At 44.4% G+C, this 13,045-nt stretch overlaps 1 protein-coding gene across 1 annotated transcript in view; it reads left to right on the top strand.

Moving 5' to 3' along the window:
- The window catches only part of T265_04614 (hypothetical protein), a gene marked incomplete at both ends in the record, with an annotated part of 50,581 nt that overhangs the window by 6,233 nt on the left and 31,303 nt on the right, over positions 1-13,045 (top strand). The window contains one exon of the mRNA XM_009169396.1: positions 12,568-12,661. Within this exon, the coding sequence (XP_009167660.1) occupies positions 12,568-12,661 (94 nt within the window). The remainder of the gene's footprint in view (positions 1-12,567; positions 12,662-13,045) is intronic.

Genomic DNA, 13,045 nt, shown 5'->3' with positions numbered 1-13,045 from the left:
CGTTGGTGGGCAAGCGTGTCAAGAAGAACAGACTGATCAACCGAGTCGAATGCGCCTCGGAGATCCAGGAATACTATAATTGTGAGTTCGCTTATACTATGGAGTTGCTCTAGCACCTGACGGAGTGTGAAAATTTGGTCAACGCAACCCCTACCAGGCTGGAATCCCGCTTGCTGCTCTCGAGTCAGTATCTCACAGCCACCGTAAGGCGACGAATCACCAGCGACGCCAACAGTCTCGTTACGACCGGGGTCAATTTGATCCCCCTGTGGTTACCATACTCAATACGAGCACCTTTTTAGAAAGTGAGCACTATCATCCACTTTCCCCAATTGTCTGGAATAGATTCCGTTTCTAAAATGCAAGCAAACACATCAACATCTGAAAGGTGGCTGAAAATATGCTGGACTCTCTCCTAAGAAGAATATGGAACAAGTTCATTGGTCGAGAAGAACCACCCAAAGCTGCAGTGAATCTCAGTGGTCTTATAGCAACCTTACAGAGTGTGTAAATAAGGCTAAACTGCACTTTCCTAACTAAAAATCATATTGACTGGCAGAATATTTGAGTTTGTTTTTAGTTCTGAGTGTCTACAAAAGGCACTGACTTCTCCCGAGAGCTCCGTCCGAAAAAAACCACAACAGCATTCCCCGTCAACAAAGTGTGCAATTCCTTCGAAAAATGCCACTTGTAGAAGTGACGCAGCACCATCTTTTTTCTTATTGTTTCCTACTGACTCGTCCTGTAATCGGCCTGTGCTTTGGCTACAAAACACGAGTTTATTCAACTACTTATAAGTAGTCACATTTTGCCCACCGATGTCATCTAAACTGACCCCACATTTGTTTGTCATAATTCGTTATAAAAGGAATCTGAATCTGAATTAGTTGTCGCTGCTCATTCTCTAAGTTCTCTCACCTCTGCAAGCTATATTGGTTTTGACCTTGTATTATACCACCATAACTCAGTCTCAAAAATTGCTGGAAAGATTTGTGGACTTTTCAGGTCTTTTGATCACAATATAAGGGCATATTTATTAATACGAAATGGTTTCTACCAAGAGGAAACTCTACGCTAATGAGCTCGTGGCCTGTAAGAACTCTGGCCACCTATGCCAGCACGCAACCCCAGCCAGGAGCTATACATCGATGTACTATCGGATCTTTGGGTACAATAACGTTTCACCCGTTCCCTGTGGTGATTTTTCATCCAATTCAAGTTGTAAAGTTTCTTGTTCATGTGGCCGATTACGAAATACGCTCTTTTGCAAATCAAACTAAGTTTAGGAATAATGGAGTCAGTGATCTTGTGAGTAGTGTGTTCCTCCAAGGTAATATTATTCTTTTGTTAGTTAGAACCTCCTTGTGGTAGCAGTCCAGAAGCTGCAGAGATTCCTTTTGGATATTGATACGGAGAAAAAAATCGAATACAGTTTAGAATGTCTGAATTTTCCCCCTTCCCTAGAAATTTTACAGTAGATGATTTCAAACAAATCTACTTCCTTACACGAGACATTCGGAAACACTGTTCTTGGTGTTATAAGAATGAAGCATATAAAATGGTGTCGTCTGAGATCTGAATGACAACATGAGCCAAGTTGATGCCGCTTTGTAAGTGGAACCAATTTGAATGAGGAAAATAATAAAATGGTGTGTCTGTGATCTGAATGACAACATGAACCCAAGTGATGCCGCTTTGTAAGTGGAACCAATTTGAATGAGGAAAATAATCGATAAAATTAATGGACCGGTGCGGTAGCGAACGCGCATAACTCTGATTGTCATCTGATTGTCACAACAATGTTGAGCGTTACACCATTCAGCATAGACGACCCTGAGAACAACAAATTTGAGAAACTGTCACATAGAATCGTCCTTTCCTACATCTATTCAGCCGTGGGAGTTATCAATTTCCGCTATTCCGATTGAGCTGAACAAAAACTGTGAAGTGATCCTATCTTGTGTGGTTGCTCATTTGGATTAGGTCTTGCTTAACAGTCCCCTAGCTGTCCTAAGATTTGATTAAGCTGGGAACAATGCAGGCCAGGATTGTGCCCATCAAAGTGACCGCAGCTCGATCTGACACTGCACACATAAACACCTCCTTAGTTTCCCTCCGAAAATCCACTGCTGGGGAAGAACTCGCTCTGTGTGGTTTCTACGGTGAGATTTTAGCCTTTCATTGATCTCAAAGTGTAGACCTGGGCCGCCGATAACTGTTGGAGTCTGCAAAAGCCGCCAGGCGCAAACTTCGCGAAGAAAGTTCTTCCAGTCAACAGCGGTCGTGTGGCTAATAGATAATGCCTCTGAGCAGAATTTCATTTTCGCCAAATTTTTGAACCAGCAATAAATGACCTAGAATTAGGTCCTAAACTCCATCCTAGACCACTCCAGCCAAGTTTCCTTTCAAAGACCGGTCTCTTGGCGACACTGTCGGGCATTACACCTCCACCTGTCAGAAACAGTTGAAAGTGTCATTTGATGGCCATTGTTGCCTGAACGTTGCTGATGGATCACTCCGTGGCTTTGCAAAAAAACGTATTGCTGTCTCCTTGTCATGAATAGTATTTGAAGGCATAAGAAAGTTCATTTGAAGTTTCGCGTCCGAACGGAGAAAATGTTTGCACAAAATGAGCCTAGATGCGGGTGAGGAATTGTTTTCATCAAAAATTGGTCAAGGTTGTGTGAGCACATTGAATTGGAGCTGGCAAAAGGTGGCGGAGCTTATCTGGGAAAGATCCGGTTCACTTTAGTGTACTCAGTTGATGAGCAATTCGTTCTTTTTAGCCCATATTCCGGATCTGATGGTGCTACAAGACCTCACGCATGGACTGAACACACAGCGACATGAGATAGAACCCTTACTGCCTCTAAATGCTTCACACTGCACACTGCCCATTGGAAGGAACTGGTTTTGACTCTCATTGACAGTAATTATCACCTAGCCTCCGAAGTATTCCGAAAACTGCAACAATACTGGTCACGTTTTCCTTGAACCGCCCAATTTCATTGCTAAAGCATGCCGCAGTCCAACCGAATCAACCATGAAACCACAATCGACAGGATCGTTTGACTCAGGCTTGTAGGTCGAGCCGACGGCTTCGTTATCCACGTTGCCATGTTACCACCTGGCTCTCCATTGTCGCGACATTGATGTGCGTGCAGCCTACACAGTGCTGATGCTTATTCGATCAGTTTCGTCAGGTCTGGTTGTCTGTTGTTAATGCTCTACCAGAACCCGAAAATTAGCTATATGAACGAGAAAACGGGGAGCACTAACAATATCAGCTTGTTGAGTAAAATTATTACAACAGGTATATACGCGAACAAGGGATTTATCGTATTGCAGATACAGGTCGATAAATGCTGTTGCAAGTCCGGATACAGGTTTCATGTCTTCCTGTGGCTGTCATAGCAGCCACACTTATTCCCTGACTATCCATGACTGAGGCGCCGTAAGTCCTGAGCAGCTCTGCTACGAGCTGGGCGACGTGCGTAGCTATGTTGAGTTGCGTTGCGTTGCTGTGCTGTGCTGTTATCCTGTATGTGGGACCGTGTGCGTGTGTGGGGGGTGTCAGCACATGAATTGTTGCTACCTTATCAGTCGATGTCAGATGAGTCATCTTTGTGTGTCGTGATTTGTACGTGTAGGGGAACAAGGGTCTAGCCCGTCGTACAATTGATACTAAATTTCGAGAAACCAGATCACCATTCCGGAATTCGCGCTTAACTTGCATGCTTCACCAGTCATTCACCACGCCACATTCACTCAACTCGCATGTAAACAGAATGGTTGATTCATTCCATCAGCGTCGCAGCAGTCTAAACACTCTTTGGAAAGTCGCATAACACATTGTCGCCCAGTTCAACTAAACACGCAAAACCAACAAATTTGGGTCACGTCGGGCTCACCAATTTGTTAATGCTCTGTCAGAACCCAAACATCAGTTATGTGAACGAGAAAACGGAGATCACTAGCAATATTAGCTTGTTGAGTTAAAGTATTACAACAGGTATATATGAGAACAAGGGACTTATCGTATGACAGGTACAGGTTGATAAATCCTGTTGTAAGTCCGGATGCAGGTTCCGTGTCTCCTTTGCTGTTGTAGCAGCCAAACATATTCCGGAGTATCCGTGATTGGAGCGCCGTAAATCCTGAGCGGCTCTGCTCCGAGCTGGGCGACGTGTGAAGTTCTGTTGAGTTGTGTTGTGTTGCTGTGCTCTTATCCTATATGTAGGAACGTTTGTGTTTGTGTGGGCGTCAGCAAATGGCTTGCTGCTACCTGATCAGACGGTCGGTGTCAGATGAGTCACCTTTGTGTGTCATGGTTTGTACGTTTAGTGAAAGAAGGCGAGTGTGGGATCAAGGGCTTGACTGTGAGCTGTGTAGTCAAGTTAGTCACGATTCTGTGGTGTGATTTGTGAGTGTAAGAGAAAAAGACAGATCTCGTGACCTACCGATTGGCGGTGAGCTGTACAGTCATGTATTTGGTGAAGGGATGGCTACACTGTCCGTGCGCGTTGCTGACTCCGCATGTTGCTCAACCCGGCTCAGATGGACTGTCTGCGTCAGGCACCCAAGACAAGCAGGACACCTTGGATCACCTGACGGTTTCACCAGCGCTCTGCCGCTGGTGTTCGATTAGACTGTTACCATGTTCCGCAAGCCAGAGGGGAAATGAGCGGTGGTGCTGCGTCATATGCGATTGCGCACGAATGCACAGCCACGGGGAAACGCAGAGTGGATTGGGTGACCGGAAAGCTGCGATAACTGCTCGGATTTTAAGGCGGCAAGATGCGATGCTAGAGTTGCGAGTTTTCGCCAGCATGTGGATGACTAAGCCTACTGTACCAATCAATATTTCAGTATATTCAGTTCAGGCTGAAGTAGTTGGTGCGAATCTCTTGGGCACTGATGGACGAATCCTGTTCTTTGAGTGTTAAAATATTACAAGCAAGTGAGTTCACCACTATTTATTTGATAATTTTTACCAAAATGTGTTCAAGCTCACATTGAGGAAGGTCCTTCGTTGTGACGGTATGTGGTCGAACATATTTTTCACGTGAAACTATTGAATTTGATATTACCTGTCTTCTTGAAGTAATATAAGCGTTTTGATACGCACACCACTGCATGATAATGGGAGCTGACCATGAGAGATTCCCTCAAAACGAATCCAGAGAAATGAGCAATGACTCACTTTTAATTCGGACGACGTCCAGAAATTTTTTGGCATGTAGTGAGGGCTTCCAAAGATTAGGCAAGCTCATTCACACACGAAGTGACTAGCTGACTTCTTCAGTAGAAGAACCACGTGTCCTGTTGGTTTTAGTGGCGTCCTGTGTCAGGATTTTCAACGTATATGTTATCTCTCAGTCAGAAAAAATGAGGGCAATTTTAGCTATCCGTGATGGGGGCTGCCAATTGATGGAACTCAGGTGAAGGTGCAAAAAAACCGGTAAATTTCGGATAACTTGCATCCACGTTTCACCATCATGACACACTATCATGGCCAACTTAGTCAGGATGCACTCAGCCTAAACAGATCAGCTGTCTTAGCCACCGCCTTTGGTACAACAAAACGCCGATTAAACAATGTACATCCGATTGCCGACCACTGCATACCAATTACTTTTGTGCGACTACAATAAATCTTAACAAGCCACCCGACCGCCCTTGTGGCGCAACCGGTTAGCGCGTTCGGCTGTTAACCGAAAGGTTGGTGGTTCGAGCCCACCCAGGGGCGCGAGCTTTTTGTTACAAAACAGTGCGTTCAAGCCCTAATTAAGGTGGCTCTGTTCGTTGACATACAGAGACTGTTTTCAATTTCAGGTCAAATGTTCAACAATACTTTAATAAACGTCAATTCATAACCTTTTACATGGATAAGGAGAGGACAGAAATCCTATCAGTGTATTCCAATAGAGCCCACCCGGGGCGCGCGCCTTTTGCATTCTGCACGTGCGTTTTAAGTCCTGGTAGAAACAGCTGCGTGCGTTCTTCCGTCTACACATATGTCGGACCGCTGTGAAGGTTGTTTTTGGTTTAACTAGAAAGTTACTGCACAATTCCGGTCAGACGGAAGGTGCAACCGATAGCTGACAGCTTTATTTTTCTGCATTCCAGACAGTCGCTCTAACAAGAAATCGCCACGTGAAATTTGTAGGTGTTGGAACGAATTGAGCTCAACGAAATGAAGGTAAGTAGGTTTTTAGCGCCACAGGTCACATACTAGCAAAGCACGGAAAGTAGAATAGTGTGACGGTGAGGGGTGCCTGAAAGAGGAGACGAATGGACGGAACAGAAATGTGCATAAATTTTGTGAACGCAGTAGCCTCGGACAACACTAGCTAACTACATCGAAAGACGTAATCGCACGGTGCATGTCACTGTCAGGAGTGTGTGCGCGCGACCAACACAACTTATTCAAACAAACCAGAACTGACGCCCTCTGATTACAACATACCTACCACCTAATAACTACCCTGTGTACAGAGGAGTGAAGTTTTACATAAAGAATGCATGTTGGGTCGCGGGGCTGGTTGCCGCCGATTACCACCAGCCTAATGCAAACCGATAAAGATTAATAAAATGATGCTGAAGAAAACTGGCGGGTTCGTGGAACTAATCCGAAATCGATGACCTGAGTTCCTGTATTTCCATCAGTTTACCACCTGATGGAGTTTACGATTTGAGGAAGGATTTACTACATTTTTTTCCGGCAGTACCTGCAGCCGATGGAGGAACAATGGCCTCTTCTGAGTTCTAGTCTCTCTAGAGTGAAAGATGAATTTCACCAAAATGGTATGGAGGTACATGCACACACTACAATCTGACTGAATTGGCAAATTTAAAATTTCCATGTGCGGTCAAACACTGTCTGATCGAATTCTCCCAACTGTTGTGGGGATACCCATAAATATTGGATGCTAACTTCCAACATCCACTAGCCCACCTACATCTGTGTTGATCATTTTTGGACAAAAAAATCCGTGGCCTAAACCACTTTGAACACGCGCCATCGTCTGTTTTGAAGATGCCATCGCAGGCAGTTGAGTTCACCCTCTTTCGAGCTCACTGGAACACCTATGCCAGGACAGTTAATGGGAATTGTACCAATCAGAAATCGTCCCCCGGAAGGGGAGGGGGTCCTCATTGATCGACAAAACTAGGACAGCTGCTCGGTCATCGTTGACGGAACCAGTTACAGTGCTCAAGAGCGAACACCACAGACGTGATAATTAAGGTGACTCCAGTGTGCGCTGGGGAACGAGTTGTAACACGCATGTCAGAATTCAAAGCTCGACACGGAGCCAGGAATATGTAATGCCTTCAGAAGAGCTAAACTAGAATGCAGTGTCTCTCACCTCGGATGTGTACTTATCAGGACAAGAGGAGCACTGTTCAAGAGCGAGTGAGATGAACGTACTAATTTTACTAATCATACACTCACCAATTCACACTAGCTGAGTCCCTGGATGACTTAATCACCACCTTCAGATCAACTATTCGCTTTTGGGCAATCTTGCCGGTATGCTTCTTCCTACGTCATCGCGTCAAACACCAGGTACCAACCATCATTCCCTTCAAAGGAAATGATCATGCTGTGGGGAAAAAACGCGGGTTACCGAAATGATTTCACTTTGTAGTGTTTTTTTGACGCCAGTTTCTACAAGTTGCCATTTTTTCGAGAAAAATGTCATCTAGCGCTAATGTTAACAAATCGACCACACCCTGTTAGAATATGGGTGCGACAAGTTGACCGGCCGCACCCTTTGAACATCATGCGTCAAACCGAAGCAACTTTTAGCGACCGACCGGGTCTGTATTCTCCAATAAAAGCGCGTGGTCTCTTCCGGTTCAATTGATCAAAGTGAAGTACAAATCGAGGAAACACTGGTCTGTCACTGCCTTACGCAACGGCTGCAAGTAGAGAACACACTCATCATGATCTCTGTGCAATGTCACTAAAACGGAACAAAGTGTCTGATACGTACAAAACGGCAGGAAGTGTACCAAACGAACCACGGTGCCCTTACAGTAGTCAACTTCGGCTGACAGATTGGACAAGCAGAGGAAGAAATCAATTTCATCGGTGTGACCCAAGGTGAGTCCAGCACTGGCATCTCCCGACTAACAAATCGCCAATTTCGACTGATGCAAATGCGGACGTTCTCGATTTCGGCGAAGGCAGGCGACAGCTGGAACGGTTATTCAGTCCATTTGCGAGTATTGATCAGTATTGATCAGACACTCGTTTAAACCACTAGCCGGTTGTGTACTGCTCATGTTCCTCAATGGGGATGAAATAGCTGTACAGTAATTTGCGACTAGTTGGCATAGATTGACTTCATTTGCAGGATAAAACCTCCGTTAAAATTAGCAATGGGTTGGCAAAGTCAATAACAGTCCTCAACCGACTCATAAATAGCACCAAATCCAAGGTTTTTTCTACTTCACCTCCCAGTAGAAGTCGCTGTTTCCTCCTAAGAAGGAGGCCACTGAGAAGATTCACGGTGCGAAGATGCGAATGTCCTGAGACAAGTGGTTTTCAGAGAATTATGGGAGGAAGATGTAATGGACATTAGACTGAAAGTCATTCCACACGAAACTTGGATATGCCGCTCGATGAGGATGTCCTTAAAAGGAATGTCAGTATAGTGGGTGTACACTGCCTATTTAGTAAGAGGCTTCACTAAGGCAAGTTTCAGATGCAATAACTGATCGCAATCAATCCAGTTTTCTAGCATAGTCGTCAGATTTTATTCCTTATTCCTCTGAAACGGTTAGATCTCCTCTGCAAGCAACGTTTAGCTAGGACTGAGGCCAAATACCCTCTGGCAATTTGTGTTTCACCTCGTGACATTCAATAAGCTGAAAAACACTTTGCTTTCATGATCCACCATAACAACTGTCAAAAGCTAAAACTAAGTGGGGAAATTTGTGACTCAGGATACTGTGCTAGAAATCGCTTCCTCGTATGATAGGTTCGGCCAACTTGACCTTCGTTCAAACTGGATCCTGAAGACTTCTCATTTAGTACAGGCAATAAGTTGTCGCAAGATAGGACTTGAATCCCCATAGCAGTCTTCAGAAGGTTGACAGATGGAGGATCATAACAACCCCTTATGTATAGTAGTAATAGTGATAATTATAATAGTATGTTCCGAAAAGAACTCCTAATCAGTGCTGTATCAAACACCCATCCTGATATGAAGCTGAAAATGGGCCAATCACAACTCGAGTTCACGCCATGTTTAATTTCTTACCCGGTCTACCAGATGACCGTAGCGTCTCAAATTGAGGGGGTGAGTACAAGTAAACAGATAGGACTGGTTGGAAATCTCGGTTGAGCACATATACACAAATCCATTTAATTACTGGTGAAATTAATAATTAGCGCACACTGCTAATTGGAGTATTTCTGATGCAAACTCCGGTATATTTAGTGTAGCATCTACTTATCATGATGTGAGTCGCCATGGCAACTAAAATGCACTAAAGTTTGGCGCCAATAAAGTTAATGCTCTAAAGCTTCGTGTTTATTGGGGAAAAATGCACGTATTAGAAAACACTTCCAAGTCCTGCTGCCTTCTGTCATCAGTTCTTATCATCCGAGCTGCAAGTCTTTAGATTCATCGCTTGGTCACGTCATTCGCACTCACTAACTATAGCTTTAGATCAGTTGCTAAGACCGACAGAAACACGGCGATATCTGGGAATACTGTGCGAGATTTCCATCGTATCATACATGAAATCACACTGTACTTGGTGTGGAGACGCTTGGCCATTTTGTCACGAAACTCTTATATGTTTGTAACCGTGCTAAGGCCTTTTGCTTTGACAGGTGTTTATCGCGCAAATTCTGCAGCGCTTTATGGGATTATTGGATTCGGTTGATGTTTTCATCAGCTGAACCAGCTACTCATTAGTAGTGTAAAATCAAATGAAAGTTAACCTATCGCCTGTTAACGGTCTATTGTACTGACTCACTCGCAAACAGCTTGCCCTCCTTTACAGGGCTTGGATTCACGAGTTTCGCATTTGCATAGATTATCATTTGCGCCGTGTCGTCTGAAAACCACTTCGAATGCTTCCAAGGTGTATGCGCCGGATAACTCACGAACACACCACGACGTTTGCTCTGTCCCTATTCGTGATTCATGCGCTGGTTGTGCTCTCCCAAGTAGCTCCACATTCCCCGAAAACTCGTATACACCATGGGCGGAACTTTCCGAATGGTTCGCACAGTACAGAGAACACTAGGGTTGTTAATTTTCAAAGAGAGGGGCAATGTGGAGAACGACTGCAGTTGCTGGTTTTGTAAATGCTGGCTCAATGTTCTAAGTTCACACCGCCTAAAAAATCGAACCACGGTGAGTCATAAGTTGGGGGTTATAAGAGTTAGTTTTTAAAGCTCTTAAAAGTTTTTGCCTTGAATCCTTTAATTCTTACGGTCCCTACGGTAGTATTGAGGTGTCAGATTCTATGAAGCTCGAATAAGACTCGCCATCCTTAATTTCTGCTTCGACTATGTGGGTTTCCTTGTTACCTGGTTTGACGTTTAGTAACTAATTAGAATAGATGGGAGACAGGTTTTCCACCCGTTCTGGTGAGGTATCTTATGGGTTCCAAAGCCTAAAATATCATAACCCTTCAGTCCGTTTTAAAAATAGCTTTGTTCACATCCCTCGCAGTTTTCACGGTACAGAAACAGACTGTCAGTACTTAGCAAATGATTTAGCTGCATCACAATGCGTGCATGATGCGGAGATGTGCATGTAGGAACTAGAATAGCCTGGGCAAGACGCCACACCGAGACGCAGACACATGAAGATGAGTATGCACGAGAACTTGCTTCGCCAATCAAATTCATGCAACCCCGGCCGACCTCACTATCCAAGCACTGTGGGAGGAGATCGCTGCCCTGCATCAAGGCTTGACTTTCAGTACCATGATCGACCGATCGATAATATGTGCAGCAAATCTTGGTTCCAGTAGATGTGACCCGCTGCCAACTCATTCCGGCTTTGTGGTTTGGTATTACGCAAACTCCAACCAAGCAATGTCAGTCACCATGCTATCGCCCGCCCGTCTGGGAGAGACTCGATGGCTGAAGTGTGTTTGCGGCTCACGCGGCTGGCCCTCATCACAGTCAACAATTTTAAGTAAAAGACGAAGAAAAACAAAATTAGCGACTTTAGTTGCCCTTCTCCGGGTTAGTGAGCCACTTCGGCCCCACCGACGATCACAAATGCTGCTCCCGTGCACTTTGACTACCGGACCACTTCGAATCGAACCCGATGAGGTGCGTGCGACCAAAGATGAGTTTGAACAAAAGCCTTTTACACAATCCACAAAACGACTGCAGTTAGTTGATGACTGTATGGAAAATGAGGTCTACTCCCCCGATCAATACGTGAATCAGCACATCTTAGACTTGACTACTGGTCCCTAATCTATTGTTTTCAAAATTTGATCTGTTTTGTCTATGCAACTAGATCCTTATCACCAGGGTCACCCAAATGGCAAATTCGTTTTAGCCTATTGGCCGGAATACCATTCATTCCCACCAAATGTCTTCCATCATTTAGTCGATAAAGTCTACCATGGTCTGGAAGGCGCTGATGTCCACATAGACTATTTCCGGATGGCCAGTGACTCCATAAAGCGCCACTGCGTCCATCTTTGGAGCTAATGCATGTAAACCGAGGGGGAAGGGAGCGCAAGTTAGCTTAGAAGCGATGAGGACAGTCCTCCCAAAATTGTGGCACACTGACGGGTACTCGAAACCGGACAGCATTCTGCAACAAAGTGGTCGATCATAGAGTTATCTCATTCCAGGTGAATTGGCAACAGCTTTTCGCACCAAACTAACCAAGATGCCCCATAGAAAACAAAAAGACTGAACAATGGACAACAGAAGGCATTCGAATAATGAGTCACAAGGTAGTCTAACTCTTGTCATCAGATGGGTGTATCTCAACGTTTTTTTCCACTTTTCGGGCACGTAACTTTATCAACTGGTTGTCTTCCCTTTCCCAGCTTTCCAAATCTCGTTTGTACCATGGATCATTGCATTCTATAACGAGGTTTTGCAAATGTGTCCCAACTTTATTGATTTCTGCCGCTATCATCCGCTAACATCAGTCTAATCTGAACAAAAGGTCTGTGTAGTGTAGGAACGTCATCCTGCAATCCGTTAATACATCATAATTTTTGACACTAGTGGAGGGGAACATATGTCCCCACTAAGCAGAAAGAATGGGTGGGGTCATTTGAACTTTTTTGAATTCCGATCGAAACAGATTTTTGCAAATCAATTTTTGAGCCTACGAACTCTGCTTCGGGTTGGTGATTCGGGACTGTTTTACTTGCGTTGGAAAATACAGCAGATGTTTCCAAAACTAACATCCGGGTCCTGGTGCGAACGATCAGGTGTCTGATGGACTGGTGCACTTTCCTATTAGACACTGTTACAACGGAAACTAAAAGTACTTTGGCTGGGTCATGGATTTCGGTTGCCAGCATAGCTCTCACTCCCTCTTATTCTGCCCCCCTCAGAAACACTGCTTCTCACAAAGTGTTCTTCTGGGCGCGTATGAACAGTAAACAGAAAGAACCGAGTCTGTGCGAGAAGCTGCAAAACTGTGACATAGTGTGTCTACTCTGTAGTATTCTTATCCATATCAGTCACTCCAATGCTGACAATCACAGGCAACCTGGAATTGCTGTTTGGAATATCATCCTCTTCCTCTTCTTCTTATTCTTCCTCCTCCTCATCATCATCATCGTCATCATCATCATCATCATCATCATCATCACCAGCATTTACATCACCCAGACCGAGAAGCAGCGCTGTGTTCTCGCAAGAAAAGTGCACAGCAATTAGCATTGCGTCATTGACTTAACATCATCATCATCAAAGACAGCAACATCAGTGTCTGCACTGATGCTTCACTGCTATACAACCACAAAGTCTGTCTAGTTATATATATATATATATATATATATATATATATATATATGCATAAGTATATTG

Source organism: Opisthorchis viverrini (genome assembly GCF_000715545.1).
Source record: "Opisthorchis viverrini unplaced genomic scaffold opera_v5_78, whole genome shotgun sequence".
In the NCBI taxonomy this organism is placed as follows: Eukaryota; Metazoa; Platyhelminthes; class Trematoda; order Opisthorchiida; family Opisthorchiidae; genus Opisthorchis; species Opisthorchis viverrini.
This window is presented reverse-complemented; position numbering and strand designations above follow the sequence as displayed.